We start from the raw sequence: 22,606 nt of genomic DNA on the forward strand, positions 1-22,606 counted from the left end.
TAAGAGTGGCCTCTGGCACACTTTAGTTCCTTAACCGTACCTGAGGATGTTTTCAGAGTACTGGCTAGCATGATCCAGAGCTCTTCTCATTGTGTTCCCACTGCTAAGCAATAGGGATGGAAAGTGCTTGCACTTGCTCCCTTATTGTTCTAAGAAGCAGTATAGATGTAGAGGAAGGGCACACTGGGAACCCTCACATCACCCCAGGCTATGGAGGTCTCAAGCAGTTCTCAGTCCTAGTGGCATTTCAATCCAGTGGTGTGTTCTTGTGAGCCTCCTCTTTGCCAAGCGCTTTTCACCATTCTATGAAGCTGTTTATCTTAGTTGACATTTTCTCTGCTAAGAGGGAGGAGAAATTCAAGCCTTTATCTTGTTAAAGACTATTTTTCAGGCCCCTGAATGTACATATTGTTTATATTTTTATTCTCTTCCAAGTAAACTTACTAAGATACTGAATAACGTTGAGCGGAATCCTGCAGGAACCTGCTAAAAATCCATATAAAAATACATTTATAGGTAATTCTCTATTCAATCTGATCAGTTAGTTTTTTGGCTTGCATCACCTTCATTTCTGTGTAATATTAATATTGTAATTGAAACATTATGCTATAGAAAAGATAACCACAGAGCTAAGCATTACGTAGAGATATGAGAGCTAATTTTAAACACTTTTAGGCACAATTTTACTTCTGGAACTTGGGTTAGCGTATATGGATATCAGAGTAGCTGTGACAGCAGAGTCATTGGTTCTCATGTGTGTTCCTATGAAGCAAAGCTAGTTCAGTATAGCAATCTGCAGCACAGAAATAACCAAGTCTGGAAAGTCAACACAGATGCTATTAACAGCTACAGTTTTTGTTGTTGTTTTGGAGATTGTGTAAACTATTATAAAACCTATTCTTCCCATAAGATCATGATGTCTGACAGAAACTGATAAAAACTTAATTCTTGTGTCTCTGTACATGCCTTTCCATTACTTTCCCTTGACTAAGCTCACTAGTTTAGAGGGAGGAGGTTCTTTCCAATATTCTGAAACTTATTAAATATCAAGATGAGTGGCTTCAGTACAAGCTGTCATCATTCTCCAGAGTGAAGTACTTTAAACATAGTTACTGTTTAACATCCTTCGTATTATGACCACTGGGGAAGGGATCAAGAGTCTTTTCTTATCATGATAAGATATATCATCTGTCTCCTTTCCAAATACAGAATAAATGTTTATTGAGCACTTCTGTCTTTCTGCATCATTGACAATTTCACCAGCCCTGTTTAGGTAACTGACTTTAACTGTTGCTAGGATTTTAAATGTTCTTCCTAATCTTTTAAAAAGTCCTTTTTATTGTCTTTCATTCTGTTGACCAGACTTCACTGGCCCCCTGTATTTCAAAACTGTTATGTCATATTATAAATTTTTCATTCCTGATTGAAGAGCCTGATTTAGTCTTCAGCATTTTCTATCTTAAGGGTGGCTTTCTAATTAATTTACAGTGAGAACTGCTGTTGCCCCTGTTTCAGCAAAATGTGCATTCTTCATGTGGGCTTTTTTTATATGCTAATTCCAAAAATAAGCTACTTTGATGCCATACTGAAAGTAGGGGGTAGGGGAAAACAAATGGGAATAATTTCCTGCTGTAAATAAGCATTAGCAAATAAGGACTTGTTCCTTTTCCTAAGCATTGTTTAAAATAGGGTCTTTTAAAGTAACTGTCCCTTGACAGACAGTGCATATAGTTATTGAGAAAAGCATCTCAGCTTTTCCAAAAATCTTTAAAATTCTTGGATACAAACAGAGAAGTTTTATAAGAGCACAGTAGGAAGAATTTACTTTGTTACTCTTTTACCATATGCTTTTAATCCTCTTCTTTTACTAGAAGTTGTCTGCTTGGTTTAAGGTAAGAACATGAGAACAGCGTGTTTTGCTGTAGTGTTTTGTTTGTTTGTTTAATCCTCTTATTCTAGGTGTTGCGAATAACTTTTTTATTGCATTGAACTAGTGTGGATTTCATGAAAATGTGTTAAACTGTGTTAGCATTTTCCCTAATATGGAGTTGTTAATGCACAATTTATTGTCTGTCATATTTTTGTAGGTAAAATGCAGCTATTCAGGAAGATCCCAAAGGATACTATGGCACTATTGAAGGCAGTGACAGAACCATCTCTTTGTCAAGATTTCAAAGCTATCTTGGACTAATTGATTAAGTTTTATTTTGTAATCACTTCAGGTTTAAAAACAAATGCTAGATACTTAGCTGACTGYTCTGTGGCTTATTTTGGTAGGATGGGCTTAAAGCAACCTGATTCAGAAACTTTGTGGATTTGTTTCTCAGATATCACACAAGTGGTTAAGAACAGTAAACATTTTTGTTAATATCATCTTGTCTGTGTTTTCCTGCAATTTTACTGCCTGTTTGTTCGAAGTAGTTGACTTTGTTTCCTTCAGCAATTCCCATATTCTTGATGAAGACATCTTTAAATTATGTCCTGTGCAACTACATCAGCTTTCATGTTTCAGTGTACTGTTTCTGCAAGGCTGTTCTCTACTGCTCTGCTTTGCATACTGCTTTATTATAAATTGTCTGGATAATTGCAGTAATGTATGCTTGACTCAATATCTTTATTTTATAATAATCTTCAACATCCCTTCCAGCTGGGCTTTGTCCTGAAAGACACTTACCTGCACAGAGCAAACGTATTTCTTGCTAGGTTCTACCTAGCAAGATGTTCAGGTTAGAGATTGTGTGTCTTGGAGAACACAACAAATAAGTCAAAATTTGAACAYAAAATCTGGACGTTTAAAGTAAGTTTAACACATTTTTGAGCACTTGCTGATATTCTTAATAAAAAATTGTATACAGAATGATGGTGCTTTATTTATGCCTACAAAACCAAGAGGAATCAAAGTCCTTCATTAGATAAGATCCTGAGTAGATTACTCTATTTGCATTTCCTGTTCTTTATTTAGGCTTATATTTGGCCTCATAATGTTACTGAAGTGCTGTCTTAGCCCTGGTGTTGACACTGATATACAGGGCTGAATTTTGTCCTATGATTGCTCTCATAAGCCTGCCCATATGTTTTTCCTCCTCCAGCTTTGCATGCTGAATTTGAATAGTTCTAATGTAAAACAATTTGATTATGAACTCTGTTAGAGGTTAAATAGCAGTTCTGGGAGGTTTTCACAAAGCAGATGGAAGACTCCTTACTGGAGTGAAACACAACATACGCAGCATTACCTAGCAGATTTATTTTTGAAGAGTGACAGAACACTACTACACGGGTAGTTGTCTTGGATAACTGGGATCAATAATACAGTTCTTAAAAGACAATCTGCAATATTGTAGTCTGTACATTATCATAGCTCAATTTAAATTGTCAGATGCATCCTAAGTCACTCATACGGCTTTCTTTGCTGTAGTGATGCTGTAAAAATAAATAAAAGCCATAGAACTACCACAGCTGTTAAAGTAGAGAGCAAATGAAAAACAGTCCAATTACGCTCTAGCCAGTGACTCAAACATCTAGCAACCCTTCTCCAGAATATCAGCAAAACAGCTGATGGTTTAAATAATCCGTGTTCTGAATTTTGTGTTTGGAAGGGAGTCCCCTTTAAAAGAGTAGCATACTGGAACACAAGTTTGGAATAGAACTAGTGGTGCAAATTTGGAGTTGTTTGATCAACCATTTCCTTCTAACTTTCAAAATACGTAAATATTTGCATGCCCTGTGAGATGATGATGTAGTGATTATGCTGCTAGAAGCAAGGAGAGTTGCTAGTAATTTTGGAATCAAACTCTGAGGTCAGTAGGCATCTTCACGCTTCTTACAGCTGTTGCCTCCACTATGTCCTGGTCTAGTTTCCCTATTCCTCTGTAAAATTACAGAGAGTAGTCTTAGGGCATCATCTACTTAAATTAGACCCATTGACTTTTCTTTATGTGGCATTCAGGGCTTTCCTCTTCACTGCAGCTCCAATTGGTAAGTATGTTCCTGCTCGGCTACCAATTTCCTCTTCAGTTCCTCCTCTTTCCTGTCAGATTCTACCTCCCTGTTAGCACCTTCCTGACTGACAACACTTAGAAACACAGAAATCTCATTACGGAGAAGTTTTAATGTAGAACTTCAGCTCTGTATCCTTGTAACTTTCTCCTTCTGTTTTTCTAGGCTTTAATGTTGGAGATTTTCCTGTTTTCCCAGTATTTACTTTTTCTCCCTAATATTTCATGCTGTTCCAGCTAACATTGGAATCATCTGTCTTTCTGGATACTGCATATAGATTATTATTGCATTAAGGAATACAAGGAATGAAATTTGGTTAGTGGGTAGGATAATCCCATTTTTACTTTGTATTACAATGATAYAGGCTATATCTAGTGATATAGGCTATAAATGCTGTGTCTCAGTTGTAGGTGCAATTTTGTAAAAATGCATTAAGTGTAACCCTTGCAATTGTCTGAGCACATCTTTTTGCCTCTTCCCCCACAACTACTTGCTAATGTGTTAATTTTAAATAATAAAGTTATTTCTGAAAGCAACAACTTCAGGAGATAACAAGTCCAGATACAATTCTGAAATCAAAAGATGACTATTTCGGTTTAAAATATCTTCCATTTAAGAAGGCAAGTGAAAATAACACCAAAACTGATATGTGTTTACCAACTGGAAAAATAAAAAATTTTAAGAAAAGCTGACTGTCTCTACAACTAATTATACAGCCAATRTATAATCTTTCTTGTTGCTATAGCTCAGGACAGTTTGAAAAAAAATGCTGTGACCGCATGTGTAAGGAATAGATTAAAACACAGCAATAGCAAAGATATAATACTCTAAAATGAATAGTCTATTTTGTAAGGAAGGTAGAAATACTCAATAATTGCTGCTTCTGGAGAAAGCTATTCTTAAAGAAAAAGCAATGCATCATGGTAGTAAAATATTTTCTAGTGCACTGTAACAAAGTGATATGTTAAACAGCAACTGCTGACATGAAACACTTGGCTGGATTCAATAACTTGAATCTGGACATACTAAAAGAATTTGCTGAAAGGCACTCTGAACCTTTACTAGGGACTTCAACAATCATTTGAAAGTTGGGAAAGTTGCAAAAGTCTTGGGTGCTAAGATTGCCTCAATGTTTAGGAAAAAGGTAAGTGGAGAGATTGATCAGAGCTATGCCACTCTAACTGTACTGTTTAACCTGTGTTCTGGGTCAGCCTGCTGTAGACTTTATTTGGGCCACTTTAGGGAGGAAAAGTGATAGGGTTGATTATTTATTTAATTACTTGAATCTCTTTGCAGGGCAGGAAGGGAGAAATCTGGCATTAGCCCCTCTAAAGGAAATTGTAGCATCCACATGCTTCCAACAAGCTCAACCTCCTCCCGTTTGCTTCCTTTTAGGAGAGGATTATGTCTCAGTTTGAGGTAGGTGTCAAATTCTGCCATGCAGGGAACCACGTATGTTCCAGAAAGCGTATGCTCTTCTCTCAGTAGCTTTTTTATATGTTTTGGTTTTGGATAATTTGGTTTCTTCCTTATTTAGAAGGTTACTCCAGTGCTCTTTCTGAGACTTTTTCCTTTTATCTTAGGGCTATGGATTGTGCTTGAGGCTGAACATCATAATTTCTATATGTGCCCCTTATAGATATACCCCGAAAGAATCCACTATGTACTTATATCCTGGAGAATTCTAACACTGGGGGGGGGGGGGAACAGTTTTGAAAGAGACTTGTCTGTCAGGACTGTATGAGTTCATGAAAGAGTATTACAGCAAAGATCTGCAGATGTGAGACTGGGAGGATAGTGAGCAGAAATAGTGCTTAAAATGCAAAACTGACACAGATTCAGATTCATGCTTGTAGGCGCACACTCAAGTAGTAAAGTCTGTTCTGCTATTCAAGAGAGAAACACTTGTAAGATGCTGTGTTTCATCTGAATAGGATGTAAAGTTTTTGTAGCCTTAATTTTACTGAAATAAGGCTACAGTTTTGGCACARGAATTTTATTGGAGGTCACATCAAAAGTGCACTGAGAACAGGAAATCAATATTCCTGGAAAAGTGAGTTACTACATTTTCTGCATACCTATTTTGGCTAACCAGTAACTTTGCCTACTGCATTTCCCTACAGTCAGTTTTACTTAGTGACACTGAAGAATATTTTCCTACCTCTGACCCCTTCCCAGCTGAACTTTGTTCAGTGGTTCACAAAGTCTCCTCTGTGGTGAATGGAAAGTCATGAAGTTAAAAATTCCCAGTGCCTGCAAGTGTCATGACAGTGATTCAAGATACATTTGTGGGCTCTGAAAGTCTTGTATATGTAGTTTAATTTCTTTTGCAACACGCCTATGTTAGTTGGGTATGTTTTTCTTTAGAGACAGATCTCTAACCAAATATTTAAACCTGCTATGTACACTTTGTATATATATAACTTAATGGACATCTATCTATGCTCATAGAGACAAATATATAGTGCGTCTCTATATACGTCTGTACTTAAAGTTGATTTAAAATTCTTAGTTTGGTAATTATAGCTATATATGAATATATGCTCAAAATTGCATTTGTATTGATTCTGTTGCAATTAAGGATTCCTTATGGAAGCCTTTTTAACTCATCACCATCACCTTTCAGATTTAATTTACAACAGGTAGTTGTCCACTGTGCATCTAATTTTCCCATTTGTTACTTGCTTATGCTCCTAAGCTCATTTGTAGGAATTAACTCCTCTAAAACAATCAACAGTTTTCAGAAGTATTTTAAAAATAAGTCCTCTTGCATTATGCTTGTATTTTAGTATTATAACAAGAGCTAGGACTTCAGCAACCAAAGGCAGTAAAACTATTGTTCGTGCAACCAGGAAAAAAAATAATAGGGAGATTAATTTCTCTTATTAGACTGGCCAACACAGTTCAGGGGGCAGGAAAGGGTCATTGTCATGCATATAAAGTTTTTCTGTTCTTTTATATTATTTTATTATAGCAAGTCATTATTTCCTGTTTCTGCACCTCTTTCCGACTAAAGAGAGGCTATGCTTAGGGTAACATGTTGTTCTTTTAGCAGTGACTGAAATGAGTGGGCTGAAGTAGTTGTCATCAAGCTCCTGGCATGTTCACTGAAAGTTAGTGTGGTCAAGTGAAGGTGTTTTGATTTAAAATGTTGTTTTGGCCAGAGGGTCTGACTCTGCTCATGGTAATGTAACATTAAGTCAGAGAAAAAGCTGCTTCACAAGTCTTCAGTTCTCAGCATGGCCTTCTCTCTTAGGTTCTGCAGTTTGCTCTTGTCTCCCCTCACCAGTGATACAAGTAGTCAATACCCATGCCAGCAAACACTGGGGAAGAGTATTTGCAAAACCTTGCCTTCACTGTTGGTTTCATTTCAGAAATGGCCCTGTCCCCTGTCTTTCTTCCTCCTGTTCTTCCATTTGTTTAGGTCAGGCCCTCACGAGGCCCTTTAACTTGGATCCTCCATTGGTGTAACCTCTCAAGCGATGGCAAAGGAGGTAGAGCGAAGCCTATTTCCAGTAATGAGTTTCTGGGTTTTGTGGAGAGAAGCAACACAGCAGCCCGTGAGAGGAACTCTTTAGAGAACAGGTCCCTGCCATGGGCTGTGGTGAAGAGCAGAATCCCCACAGCTGATGGACTTTCAGAGAGATGAGAGCAGAGCATTAGCCCTGCACTGATTTGACAGATCAGAATAATTAGCAACATACATCAAACTTTCAGATGTAGAGACTATGTTTGAAGCTCTGTGGCAGTAGCTTGTACCAACCCTGCAGGATCATCATACCACATATGGAGACCACTCCCCCAGAGGAAGAGGGTTGCTATCACCACCACAGTTCCTATCAATTAATGGCCAGCCATTTGGGGATGCATCCTGAGCAAAGCGGCGGGGGAAGTCTTCAGTGCCATCATCAACGACTTTACAGTGTACATCTGCAAAACGTCATTGGGTTTTCTTGAACTTTGTAACATCTTAACTTGTGAGATCACATGACATTGATTACTGCATTTTTTTCCATGATAATAAAAATTCTGGTAAGGCAAAAATGAAGTAGCTGACCTCTAATTTCACTATATGTTTTTCTGTAATAGTGATTTAGTGCCATGCTTTAAAATTCATAACAGCATGTAGATGGTTTGTATGTGCTAATATATTTTTGCAAATTTGATTACTCAGGTTTAACTTAATGTACATTCTTTTAATTGCTAATGCTTTATTTTGCTCTTTGCAATATGTGAGAATATAGAATAATCATAAAAACACTACTATTTAACTATATAAAGTGATTTACAAGATGTAGAGTATAGTAAACAAGAGGAGACCTTACTCTTCAAGAGCTTCCATTCTGAATCACTGAGATGGCCACTGAATGAAACTGTGGGTGCTTGTATTTTAATCTTTAGTTGATGATCCTTAAGAACAATTTTTTTATTTAGAAGGGAAGTGAAGGGAAAGAGAGGACACTAGTAGGCATTCCAATTTTAAAGTGTTGCTGGAGAGAGATACAAAATTGGTAATTGTGAAAAGGGTTAAGGTTTGGTTGGTATTTAAGATTCAATATAGGCTGTAGGAGGGACAAGATTAACTCAACTACTAACCCAGCTGTGTGAAATGAGTTAAAAACAAAGAAAGGAAACAAAGCAGTGCTCCGTATAGGGTGCCGGTGACTGAATTTAAGCGTAGAAACTGCATAAACCGTGTTAGCTGGGTGATACCATATTACAGTTTATCATGCCTAACATAAAGACTGTTTTATTTTTACTTACAGATAGATATAACATGTATTTATATTTTTGAATGAGAAAAGTTGCTATTACCCCCCTGACATGAAAACACTTCTGGTGGCTCAGAACTTGGGTCCTTGCTTGCAAGCATTTGTTTGATCAGATGAAAGAGTGCTACCAGAGGTACAATTAAACAAGGGAGGAGAGTTAACAGCACGCAGATAGCCAGTACCCAAGGTGGATAGACTTTCTCTTCTTTCATGGGGAAATTTTCCTATGGAGATAAAAACCAAGTAAAAGAAATGCTTGAGACGAACTTAATTTTTTTGGCTACAATTTTCATATGCATTTTCTTGTGTTGCTGTATTAACGATAACAGAAGTTTTATTCTTGCTGCATGATAATGTTGAGTGTCAGCGTCCAGACAACTTGTCAGGAGTCTAAACGTGGCTGTAAATGTTTTATAAAGATTTATAGTTGCAAGTGTGAGATACTGCTAGGAACACTGAGACCCTGCAAAGATTTATCAGGCTTTCACCCTCTGCTGGTTAACTGATTGTTTTCGTAAGTATGCAAAGCTTACCAGGTTTCAGCAATTAGTAAGTATGCTCTTTGCCAAGTAGGGAGAGATCTATGCAGGTGATTTCAAGGAAATGATGGTAATATCAGAAATTTCTGTTTCTGCAAGTCCATGGCTATGAGGTTTTTGAGGGGGGTGGCAGATAGATACATAATGGAGTTCAGGACATAAATTGCTACAGTAATTTGTTGGGAGCAGAGAGTTTTCTCTTGAAGTACTACTCCATGTGTATATTTGTTCTGTGAAGGTTCACCCTCTTCTTTGAGGGTGACTCTGTAGGTTACTTTGCCCTTGTGCAGTCTAATGCCAGAATCAGTCTTCATACCCCTGTATAGGGTGTATTTTAACTGTCTTGAGAGGGATCCAAGAAACAGCTACTGACATCAATACTAATCAGATCAAATATTTTAAGCTTTAACATGTCTTCCCCGCTGAATTAACCAACACTCTTTTAGAGCTGCTGCTCCTCTCAGGGCCTGCCTATCAAAGTCATGAGTTCATACATTCATCTGGGCTCCAGTGATACTGATAGTTTTCACTGAGAAACATCTTCATCCTCAGCATTTGTTGTGCAGCTTTAAAGCTGCACCAATACATTGGTGCTGCCCCTGAAGCTTATACAAGTGTGGTGTCTCCACAAGACATTTCACTTTTACGGTTCTCTGCGTTATACATCATCTTAATTTTTAAGAAAAGCTGAGTCTGCTATATATGTCTTTTTCAAGAAGAGGCCCTATTAACAGGAAAGCCATTTTAGTGTTTGAAATCCAGTGACCTCTACGAACGTTGGAACCTCCTCGTCCTAAGCATTTCATCACTTTAGGGTGCATTCTGTAGCTAAGCAGTAGGTAACAGTGATCTTAAAGGATGTGGTAGGAGAGAAAGATACATAACATTGGCTTTTACAATACAAGTTGACAATATTAGGGAACATACGTATTTAGGGTTCCAGGCTGCATAGCTTGGTGGCTTCTGCATCTGAAGTGTTACAAAGGCCACAAAGACAATTAGCAGGAGCAGAGGGCTAATAAACCTCCATGTGATCTGCCAGTAGAGGTTTGGGTTTCGTCCGGTCATCCATTTCACATCTTCACTGAACCTTTTAAGAGGAGGCAAGTTTACGATGATATCAGATCTAAGTGGTAACAATTTCACTTTTCTGATATTTTTAATAAGTTAAACACACGGTACAATTCTGTAAATCTTTTCTATTTCGTTCCCTTCTTTAATAACTTATCTTGAACTTAATAATATCAATAAAGTAGGACTAAGAGACCAAATCCTTACCAGTGATGAATATAACGGTCTAGTTTTGTCACCTGAGCACCTGGTTTAAGATTTCTAAGCAGGAAATAAGTGAACAAAATAGTTTAGCAGCTCTGTAAAACAATTCAAACATTTTAAATCCATGAAACTGCCAAGGGGGCAAGCATAGCTTATTAGGAAAAAAGTCTAAATTAACTAGCACCTAATGAAAACAAATCAGTTCAGGTTCTGCAGCCTGAGCCAGCTTCCTCTGCAGTTAGTGGCAATTATTTGGAATTTGACATAATCTTTTCTTTATGCCTCTTACAGTTTTGCATATATGAATATACAATAAATATATCATTCTAGATTTGGTAGCTTGCTTCAACATGTGTGTATCTTTCAAGTTGGAAAGATCTTTGTATTCTGGAATAGGAATTATGATTTTTCTGTGTTCAAATGACAGATTTGTCAGATAATTTCTAATTTCCACAGTTAGATTAATAGAATTAATCTTGTGAACTAGAAAAAAAAGAGATTTGATTATGCTTATATTCCATAGTAGTCAAGAGGAAAAGTAGATGATAATTATACTAGCACAGCAAAGAAAATACAGGTACTGTGGAATCCAGAATGTGCTGAAGCATGTGAAGCCAGACTGACTGTCTTGCTACTTCCGCATCATGTAAGATTGAGGATGGCAGTATGTGCAGCAAGAGAGAAATCATTTATGATGGCTTAGCCTGGGTGTTATCACCATCCGAAATGTTCTAAGGATTTTAATAGTATGTTATCTGGAGGATAATGCAGGAACTTCAGCTGTGATTGAGGAATTTTGTGTGTTTGTTTTTGCTTGTCTGTTTTTTAGTTTATTATTCTTAAAATCACATAAGTTGGAAAGATCCTGAAATATCTTAATATGCCACAGCACTGACCAAACTTGTGTTTGTTCTCTATACAGTATACAAACTGATCTGCAAAACGTCAAGACCTCTAAGATCCTAGTGCCAGCGTAAGTATTGGAAAGGTAAAGTCTCAATACGTTACTGAGAAAATTATGGAGGAAAAAAGATTTGTATTTACTGAGAACTGGAAGAACTTCTGGACTGGAAGAATCCTGAATAGAGGGGACAGGTTTAATCTAAATCAAATGAGATAAGGTTTCTAGAATTTAGAATTGCAAAGGATGTAGGAAAGCTTTTAAACTAAAGAGTGAATCAGATTAGTCTCGGTGCTTCAGGCAGTTTTCAGCATGCAACTTGAGCATTTTAATGCTATAATGAAGCCACTCCACATTGCTTGCTTTAAAGTTTGAATATATATTGAAAATAATAGTAAACAAAAAATTGCAAGAATATACCACAGGAAAAGGCAGTAACGGGAGGATGTTTGAAAGACTAACTGCTCTTGGACAGGGAACTACAATAGCTTCTGGCTTTTTGCTGTTGGCTTTTTGCTTTAAACTTAGACTCCCCTTTTGTAAGTGCTAAGCAGAAAGTATCCTTCCTGTCTTACTAATATAAGAGACTTGAAATAAAGAATGGTGCTGATGTTCACAGAACTGGTAAATGCTGCAGAAATAAGTTAATATTATATATCTGAATGTAACATGCATGGGTTGAGAGGAAAAGGCATTTACATTTTATGAGAAAAAAAAAAAGTCCATTTCCAACTTACCTTTTAATTTTATAGACATATGCAACCCCAGTCACTTCAAAGAAAGCAATGACTAGCAGAGGCAAGGAGCCTGCATAGCTGTCAAAAATGTCAATCCAGTAACTCCCTGAACCCAGTGTAAAACAGAGAGCAATAAGGAAGGAAATAAGGCATATTATACCTGAAGAAAAAAAGATATTTTTGTTACTAGAGTACTGAACTAAACTTGCTAAGAATATTTTTGTTCTAAATTATTTTTGCTCTTGTTCCAATGATTTTTTTTTAATTCTGTCTCTCCATATATGGAGCTTCAACAAACTATGTTTCTTTGAGGAGCTAATATCACTTCTCAAATGCAGTTCTTCCCTGCATGATAGCCAAGAGCCACCATTTGTTTTAAGACATTCGTGCTTAATAGTTCCAGTAAATAGTTTGAATGGTACTGTACTGCCGTACGCTAATATTTTTGTCTCTTGTCCATTGACTATGTAGCAAACGTCATGTGCTCTGATTTCCACCAAGTCCTTGGCCCAAAGCATAGACAGCCAGGACCAGAGAAGTGCAAGGAGTGTCTGGATTTCCGCTCCCCATTTCCTCAGATGGCCCAGAGCTCAGAATGGGAACCCTGTTGTGTCCCTTATGTGTAACCGTATGGTTAAGGTTTCACTGTGCTTCCGTATGATCAGTTCTGCCTTAGCCAAGATATGAGTCTATGGTAATTCAGATGAGGAGTGCAAAGGAGGAAAGCATCACTGAATTCAGACTTAGGCTGCAAATCCAATTTGTATGTTCTTGTGCTGCATTAGCAAGACCTTTTGACTCCGAAACAGCTTTGGTTCTGTGCTGCATAAAACTGGCTCCAGATAAATTTGCATTTTGCTAATATGCCTTATGGAACTAGAAATACCGGGGAATTGGTTGCAGAGCCCTTGGTTTGCCCCCACAGGAAACCAGCTAAGGAAGTTTAGGGTTGAAATAACCTCATGTCACACCTTGAACTCGTTAGGTCAAGCCAGCCAAGTGTCCTAGCAGTGCAGGTCCTCTGCCTAGGAACACGACCGCCGTTTTCAAGTATTGACTCAAGATGCATTTGACACAAAGGTGTTATCCTGCTTGTATTCAAAATTCATACCTGATGTTTTTGTACAGAACTCCCTGTGTCTGTGAGATGAGTTTAAATAATTTTCCAGTTCTCTACTACTTAAATGTGTATATGTGTGGGTGGGTTGGGGGGGGTTGTGAGTGAAAACGCACTAATTGTTGGCCTAAGTTTCAATATTTGTTTTTGAAAAAGCTCATATTCCATCAAAGATTAATTTCAGAATGGCATGCGTGCCTCATCAAGTCGTAAGTACATTAGTTTCTGTGTAAAAAGTTGCAGAATGAAATGGCCGTAATTTCAATGCCGCAGGAGRACAGCAAAAGAGGCATGACAGCGCTATTCCCCATAATTATTTAAAAGAGGATGTTGCAGAAGTGTTAATCCGTTGCTTTGAACTTCCAAAAATTTTTTCTAGATGAATTTCACAGTACGATTTCTTCTGTTCTTCTCTTCAATATCCAATTGCTAACATACACTTTTACATTTGAACTAAGAGGGCCAAAATGAACATGTCCAGCACCAAGACTGGCTCCTGAGAAGCCAGCTAGATTCAACAGCTGTTTCTGGATGAAATAATTCGGTTTCTACATGATAATTTCCTACCCGTATATGTTCCCAATAAATGTGAAATACTCTGTAGGTGCATAAACCTGAATGAAATAGGGGCAAATGGCCTGTGTTACAGTTACGACAATGTGGTATATGGTAAGCTCACACCTGGATGGTTATGATAGGCCAGCTGAGGTAACACGTTGCCTTAAAGTGATTTAGGTACAAAAGACTTGAGCCCAAGACGAGGCTCTTTTTGATGTTTACAATAGTGTGATCAGCGTGATCTTCACTCCAGAACTAAAATATAACAAGCTCTCCCAGACTGACACAGCTCCCGCAAGCTAAGAAAAATAATTGCAAGGACAGTATAAAACTGTCATCTGGCAACTTCAGCTGTAACTGTGCTACCTCATCTTTGTATGTTTTTATCTTCTGCAAATACAGTTCACTGCCCTTACTGATACTCCAAGATACCTAAGTTAATATTACAGATTCCTAATTCCTCTTTGATATTTATTAAGCTGTTATTAAGTTTGTGCATTTATACATAAGCCGCCATCTTCGAACAAAGCAAAGAAAATATCTTACCAGATACAAGCTCTTTGGGTGTTGATTTAGATACAATTTGAAGCTCCAAAAGAGGAGTGAAGACTCCCTCAATATTTCCAAACATAGAAGAAAGACCCAAACTGAACAACATTATGAAGAACAGGATGGCCCAGGCCTGTGAGCCTGGCATTAGAGTAACTGCTTGAGTGAAAGCAATGAAAGCCAAGCCAGTTCCTGATACACTCTGCAAAATTCACAGATTGGAAAGTCACATGATAATGGCATAAATAAAATTTTCAGGCATACAGCATTATAATATGCTTCTTTTATTTTCCCATTCTCAACCTCAAGTCCAAAATCTTGGCTTACATGGTTTTCTGAGAGATACGGAGCAGTTCAATCTGCTTGCTGGTGCTGATTGCACCTTTCTCTGGAGCCAAATATGCTGGTCAGTCTGTTGGGCCCCATAGAAACCAACAGTTGGAGAAATGGGTAGTGGGGGGAGTATTTGTTGAGATAGAAATGGTCTCCATTTTATCTGTGTATATTCTGTCAAAGATGTCTATAGAGTCACAGGTCAGAATTTTAGCTTGCACAGAAGAGTAGAGCAGAGAGCACTCTTCTAGAGTAGGGAAGCAGATCAGTAAATTGTTACTGAAATGGCAAGTGTCTTGCTAATGCCATCTCAAACACGTTTTCAAATATTTATGGTGTAATAGCTGTTGAAAGAGAAAGGTGTGAATAAGGGTATGATTGCCACCGTAGCAGCAAAAGCTGTGAATATGGTGAGATCCTGTGCAGAGAGGAAGAGAAATAAAGGGAAAAAGGCAGGAGGAGATGTGAAGATGATGAAAAAAGGCAGAAAAAAGACAGTGATAAGACACTTCCCTAGAGGTCATGTATGTGATCAAAGGCAACCAGTGCATATGCATTGTAACAGTACCTTGACAATTTAGCTGTCAAGTATGGATTTAGAAAATTCCTGTTAAGCATTACTTTTCTATAATCTTTCAGCTGAATATTTTTCCTGTTTTGCTCATTTCTGTAAACCAAAGTAGAACTGAATCCAGTGTCCCTGGTAGGCTCCAAGTAGGAGTAGCTTTGAAAACTAGTTTTATGATTTAAAATTTATAATTTGCACTGAACTAGATAACTTTGAGTTCAAACTGTTTTGTAGCAGTATTGATTCTTGAAATTTAGAAAGAATTGTTTTATTTCCTGGTTAGGTAGCACATGTTCATTATAAGTACAGTAAAGTTTGTACAAAAAAGGAAGCTATTGGTCCTTCTTCATTTTTTTGTTTAAGGATTATTTTGTAGGAAGCAATTATGGTACCTGATCAAGAAATTCTTGAAGGTCACAGCTTTTCAGTTTGAGTCCAGCAATTTTTTCTGGATATGATGAATTCAGGAGCCTAATCCAGGTTGTGTAGTTCTGTCGTGTGATACTTTGTTCCGGAAGATCAAATTTATTGATGACGCTGATAATGTTTCTGCCAGAGAAGACAATATATCATTTAACTGCAGTTTATACAGCTTAAGATGCCATGCATGTATTCAAATGTTAACTATTGTGTTTACTTTCTGTGCTGTTATTTATATTACCGAATATAAAATTAAATGAGGATATAAAATAATGTAGGAGAAAATATCCAGAGACTACTTAATATGTCTTCTTTTTCAGATACAAATGCTGATTACTTTATGTAGATACAGTTATATAAAATATGCTCCTATTCTTGTTGTGTCCTGTATGCAGGCCATTTCCCCCATTTGTATTTAGTAAGAAATTTAGTGAATTCTATGGAATGGAAAAGTTTTTTGACTGTTTATTACGCTAATCTGATTGAGACATAATCCTTAATTTGTGTGTTATTGTATACACTAATTGTGAGGGATTGTTATATAATTAGTTTTATTTCTTACTAACACTACCCCGACCATTGTTGCCTTAGTGCCATATTTGATATTTTTATATTAGACTTCCTCTCTATATAGATGCTTTTCCTCTTCAGTGAAAATAAATTCTCTAAATAACTGCTTTTCAAGTAACTCGTTATCTATCAAAACATTAAAACCTCAGTACAGTGTTTCAAAGACAAGTGTCTCACCTGTCCAAGCAGTCCCAATAGCCAGTGGTTGCTTTAAACCCCAAAACGGAGAAGATTGGGATGGAAGCATAGAGGGATGTGAAGCAGTTCACAACTGCTACCGTCACAGCATCCTTTTCACAGTCATTTCTACAAATAGAATGTAAGCAAGCAAAGTGACAAAAAAAGCATTATTTACTCACCTTTTAACATAGAAAATAGTTTCCCTTTTGTCACTAGCATACAACACCAGTTGTTAGTCTACACTGAACAAACCTGCTGAGAATGAGAAGCAAATTTCACAATCTTATAATCAGTAAAATAAAAGATCTTTAAACTTTATATAATGTCATTCTCTTCTAGTTGTCAGAGCATGTGTACTCTACTGGTATTAAGATTCTGATATAATCATCCCATGTTCTTATATTGGGGAAGTCTGGTTCTGGAAATGTGGGAATGAATTTGTCTTTGTGCAAATTTTCCCCTCTAACTTTAGACTGACCTTTTGCCAGAAATTTCTGCTCTTTTAGTGAGGAGGCATATTTAAGCAGTGATAGGAAGTTAACTGAGGTATGATATACAAGTATGTGGCCAGTACAATAATTATATTTGCAAGGTAGTTGCACAATGCCAGTAAACATCTGAAAATGCTAAAAGGAAAAAAAAACGTCTTTCATTTGGTCATGGTCATTAGGGCATGGTGGATTATGTTCCTGAAGTCTCTGGAGTTCTTCATTCGTGTTGATGTAGCTCTTCACATGGGACATACATATAGCTATATTTCTTAGTGTGATTTGATATCGTGCTATGCTGTGGTGCAGGTTAATTGCAACAATTTTGCAAAGACAAAAATAAAACTGAAATGTTTGTTGCTTTCTGTAAGAAATACTTAATTGCGTTTCTGGAAAAAAAATCTTTTTAAAACTTGACCCTTTTAGATTTTTTTTCCTCTTAACAAATCTATTTGGCCTTCAGAAAGCCAGCAGCTCTTAAGATCCTTTAGAAATATTCCAAGGCCGAAGAGTTTTGAGTTTTAGAAAACTACATAGAAAGCAATAGGAATTTAAGTGTTCTACTTACTTTGGTGGATTGTAGCTTGAGAAGGCAATAAGCCCTCCAAAAGCCAGAGAGAGAGAGAAGAAAATCTGGGTAGCTGCATCAAGCCATACACGGGGACTTTTCAAAATGTTCAGCTGAAATAATTGGAATAAATTAATATGTTTATTTTTACATCAAAATCTTCCTCTCTCCTTGTTCTCATAGCTCATCTTCCGTTTCACAGGTGAAACTGTGAATTGTTTTTCCATGTAAGTACACTGAAAAATGGAAATGATGCAAAATATGCGAGTACAGCATGTGTTTCTGAAGACAAAATTTTGTCTATTTAAATGTGTGTAGTGATTTTAGAATCTATTTCATTTTTAAAACCCTCACGAAAACAATTGCACATCTCTTCTATCTGATAAAAATACATTTCTAAATGATATGCAACAGGCACGCAATACGGACAGTACATTGCATTCTCCCTCAATTTATTTCTTTTCATTAGCACTCAGGCTGGGTAAGTTGGAATTTAAGAATATTGTCTTCCTAAAACTATACAGACAAATACTTAATCTTCTTAGCCTTAAGATACAAAGTGCTTTTATAGCTTTTCAAATTTGTAGAATTCACATATTTAGAGAAGCTAGAGGCCCAAGCAGAGAGGAAGGGAACTTCCATTAAAAAGAGCACCTTAATTTCAGAGAACCGTGAAATGGCAATGAAAAGCAAAAAGTTGACATAGAAAAATAAGGGGGAAAAAAGAGAAGTTGATAGAATGAAATTTAGATTTTAACTTAAGAAAGGGAGACATGATAGAAGAAACTAACTGAAAAATTCTATGGCAACCGGATTACCTAAGTAATATGTAATTTTAAGTAAGTGCCTGGACTGAAAGGAGTTTCAGTAATTATTCAGGCTGAGTTCTTGAATGTTTTCTATGTCTAGTCTACAAGTTGTACAATAGTATCAGATCCCGGTATATGACCATCAGCATTTATAGGAATGAGAAATAAGTACCCCAAAAGATGCTTAAGAGTATTTTGGGTTTCTCTAAAGCTGGCCTGAACTTGAAGGGTGAGAATAATGTGTTCACCTGAGTTTGAATAGATTCAGTTAATGCCATAACTGCAGACGCATTCTCCACAAGCATGCCAGGGCTTAAAGCACAGCAGAGCTAATACACTACAGTGTTAGTTAACACAGTATAATATGCAGGCATGTGTGACTATTACTGGCTGAAATGCTTCAGCATGGCAAACAGACCCTGCTGGAGGTTTCTTTTGGAAGATCTTAACCATATACTCCAAGGACRCGGTGCTCACTGATAGGACCTCATGCAGGCGCAGAAGTAGCTTGTTACTGTGGTACAGAAATWACCACATTTCTATGTGGCTTTGACAGTTTGATTAAGTGCTGCCAAGTCAATTGTCAGCAACTATGTAATTTTTGCAAATCTGGCTTTCTAATTAGGGACTTTTTGGTGTAATTGCTTTTCTTGAAAGCCAGTGGCCAACAGGTAATGCTGCACATAAAGACAACAGTTCGTTAAGTTAATTCTTTGGTTCTCCCAGATACAAGGAACGATGTAGACAGAACAAGCACCTTTTAGGAGTTTTAAGTGTCCCTTAAAAAAAAAATCAAAATAATGATGTCAGGTGTAAAACTAAAGTTGATCAGAGGGCTGGAGCACCTGCCCTACGAGGAAAGGCTGCGAGAGCTGGGCTTGTTTAGCCTGGGGAAGAGAAGACTGAGGGGGGATCTTATCAACGTGTATAAGTACCTGAAGGGAGGGTGTCAAGGGGACGGGGACAARCTCTTTTCAGTTGTGCCATGTGACAGGACAAGAGGCAATGGGCAGAAACTGAAGCACAGGAAGTTCCGCCTGAACGTGAGAGGGAATTTCTTCACTGTGAGAGTGACAGAGCACTGGAAGAGGTTGCCCAGAGAGGCTGTGGAGTCTCCTTCTCTGGAGATCTTCAAGGCCCGTCTGGATGCAACCCTGTCTAACATGCTCTAGGTGACCCTGCTGAATGGGGAGGTTGGCTAGATGATCTCCAGAGGTCCCTTCCAACCTTTATGATTCTATGAAAATACAGGAAAAAAATACAAATAGCCTCCATGACATAGTATCTGGTGCATGTGTTGCTCATCTCTTTTTCTTGACTACTCTTACTGCTCATTAAATAGCTATGTGGGCTCAGGCATCAGTTGCCATCCATGTTCCTGGAATTGTTCATTCCAAAGAACTCTTAACTATTTACAATCACTGAAGCTCTTTCAGATGCAAAAGAGGCTGGAGAAGCAGGCACTTCTCCTTGCTTGTGCTCCTGAGCTAGTACAGATGTCTGTAGAAGCTGAACCCTGTTCAGACTGTTGCTAATGCTTGAAGGGGTCCCTTTTCTGCTGCCTCTGGTTTTTCTGTTTTCCAAGAACCTTTCCCAAAGTCTCTGTTCCAGCTCCAGTGCTTGCTTCATCCTTTTACAACTTCTGCTGTTCCTTCAAGTGCCTGTAAAAATGAGTTCAATAACTCTTGTTTTCCTGTCAGCTTCACTTTCCATGTAGCCAAGGATTGGGAGAGGGTGAGTAAATCTTCAGAATTCTCTGTGCCTGGAATTCAATGAGAAGAAACATTATTTCTTCTAGAACTTGAAGAGTGAAAGTGTATTAGATGGCAAAAAGCCTTCTACATTTTTTTTCATGAAAGTAAAATCACCAGCTGCCRTATTTAATATTTGTGCATATGCAGTTCTTTTTTTGTGAGATTTGCTGATCAGAACAAAAAGCACAAATTTGGAAAGGGAATGAACTCATACAATGGCCATTAAATAAAATATTACAGAAAACTGTAATTTCTGCTGCACTTCAAAGTTGGAAAAAATCACTCCAATGAGGGAGAAAGTCAAGAATATTGATAGAATGCTGAAACAGGCAGGGGTAGCTAATTCATATTTTATTTTGCTAAAGCATCACAAGCTTCCTGCAGAAGGACAAGAAAAGAAAAACAAACCAGCAAATACTATGAAATATGCAATGTCAAAATCTTCCATGACTGTGGGTATGTTGATATAAGACAGAAATTTCTTTGTCTTAACAACTTTCAATGCGATTACAGCATCCATAGTAGATAACACTTACCAGGGTCTTGCATCACTTCTGCTATTTCCATGTTTGTTGATAAAAACATAGGTTCATCATCAAAAATATCTTCAGATGACTCTTCAAGGATATCCCCRGGAACTGCTTCCTTAAACGAGCTAATCATTAACTTCAGGTTGACTGCAGTCAGATTTTGATTATGACTTCTGGCGCCAGTCTACAAAATCATTTCAGTCTTGTTTTACGATGGTCCATTCCCCCCTCATTACTGTAATACCTCCAAGCTTTGTGTCATACATAAATTGAATATGCATAAATCTTTCTTACATTAAATCCACTGTATAATCTTCCTAAGCCCAGAAGACATAAGCCTGCATATCTGAGCCTGACAACCAGGCTGAGACCAACAGGCCAGGTCCTGTTCTAGTTGTGCAGGCTAGATGGACTTTCTTAATTAAGACATTATATTGAAGAAAATAGGCCTTTATCTGAGAGCCTGCATATATGATGTGTATGAGCACAGACTGGTGGTGTCAACTCTGTTCTGAGGAAGAATTTATTGTCCTGTCTGGGCCAGTGAATGTCCTGATCCTGTAAAGACCAAGATATCCTTTATGAGCTCTGACAGTTTTAAAATGGGTGCCGTTGTCCCTGGGCTTGCTGGGGGAGGGAAACATTGTTTTGTCTAAGCCCTCTTGCTGTCATCCCTCATCAGGCTGAAATGCAATCATCCTTGGGCTTATGTTTTCCTTTAATCCTGTGRTCCTGTTGTGGGCTAAATTGATCTGTGTTTTGCAATCTCTAGAGAGATTGTAAATATATAATAATAATAATAATACCTGTAGATTGTTAGTATTGCATGCTGTCTCTTGTTTTTCCATGCATTTCTGAGCTCTTGATGTTTCATTCCCTCCCACCAAACACTTCTGATAGTCCTTAATAAAAGGTCCCTTAGATCAAATAGGCAACATAATGTATACCTCAGAAAGAGGAAGGCGAGAAAAGAGGTTCTGACAAGCAGGAAAGCTGAGGAAGAGGAACTGCTATCATATAAGGGCTGATAACATGAAAGAGAGACTTTGGAAAAAAGTTTAAAGAAGTTCTTTGCTGGATACCTCAAACCAATAACCTTTARGAACGCATCCAGCAGCTTGTTTTACCTGATAGTTTGGGAGGATTGAGGGTAAAAGGGAGAATGAGGAAAGGAGAAAAGTCACATGGTTGAGGAAGAGTCATTGCATTGATTGCCTGAGGGAAGGAAAAGGGCAATACCCAAGGCTATGGAGGCAGGAAGCATTGCTGTGGTTGCACAGACTGGGTTACAAATGAGACACCCTTTGCCCTCATGCTATGTTATCATGGGTTGTTGCCTTGATTACTTCCGTGGCATGGGAACCCAACAGCTAGGGACTTCAGGTCCAGAGCCCATAATGACCTGGATGGCACTTAGGATACCGCTGTTGAGTGATTGTCTTACTGCAAAGGTGGCAAATGCCCACTCTGCTGCTACTTGATGAGATTTCAGCAATTGGTTAGAGATGTTGCATGGTTTACTCTTGTCCAGGTGGGAACATGTGACCAAAGCTAGATGGGGACATGGAGTATTACAGGACCTCCCCACCACCCTGTGTTCTTATCATGGGGGGTGGGGTGGGGGGGAAAGGCACTGCACTGCTTCCACTCAAACTGTCCATAACYGGGTAATATGTAGGCTTGTATACAGAGCTTGTGCTATATCCATGAACTCCCTCAAGAGTCACCAAATGCTTGCAGAACTGGGAATTGATGTTCCTTTCAGTAAAATCAGTATTATCTGTTGACCATAACAGGTGGGAAAGCTTGGAGACACCAGTCCTCTAGTGACTTTAGGAATATCTAAGATGCTAGTGATCTAGCAGGATGTAAAGACAAGCAAGCTTGATGGTCTCATGCCTCTCAGTCACAACTAACCAATCAGTGAATTTCTCCACTGAAA

General features: G+C 37.9%; 2 protein-coding genes across 4 annotated transcripts in view; one reads left to right on the forward strand and one right to left on the reverse strand.

Moving 5' to 3' along the window:
* The window catches only part of TERT (telomerase reverse transcriptase), a 34,724-nt gene extending 31,760 nt beyond the window's left edge, over positions 1-2,964 (forward strand). For all 3 annotated transcript variants that reach the window (XM_085318716.1, XM_085318717.1, XM_085318715.1), the window contains one exon: positions 2,088-2,964. In XM_085318716.1, coding sequence (XP_085174842.1) covers positions 2,088-2,191 — 104 coding nt within the window. In that variant the 3' untranslated portion in view covers positions 2,192-2,964. The remainder of the gene's footprint in view (positions 1-2,087) is intronic.
* A 5,788-nt stretch (positions 2,965-8,752) lies between these two features.
* Positions 8,753-22,606, reverse strand: part of LOC146587978 (sodium-dependent neutral amino acid transporter B(0)AT3-like) — a 30,993-nt gene continuing 17,139 nt past the window's right edge. Inside the window, 7 exon segments of the mRNA XM_085318721.1 lie at positions 8,753-8,992; positions 10,235-10,397; positions 12,221-12,380; positions 14,442-14,646; positions 15,738-15,894; positions 16,513-16,641; positions 17,572-17,684. Of these exon segments, the coding sequence (XP_085174847.1) occupies positions 8,753-8,992; positions 10,235-10,397; positions 12,221-12,380; positions 14,442-14,646; positions 15,738-15,894; positions 16,513-16,641; positions 17,572-17,684 (1,167 nt within the window).

Source organism: Rhea americana, unplaced genomic scaffold (genome assembly GCF_003343005.1).
Source record: "Rhea americana isolate MKP2758 unplaced genomic scaffold, rheAme1 scaffold_55, whole genome shotgun sequence".
NCBI classification, from domain to species: domain Eukaryota; kingdom Metazoa; phylum Chordata; class Aves; order Rheiformes; family Rheidae; genus Rhea; species Rhea americana.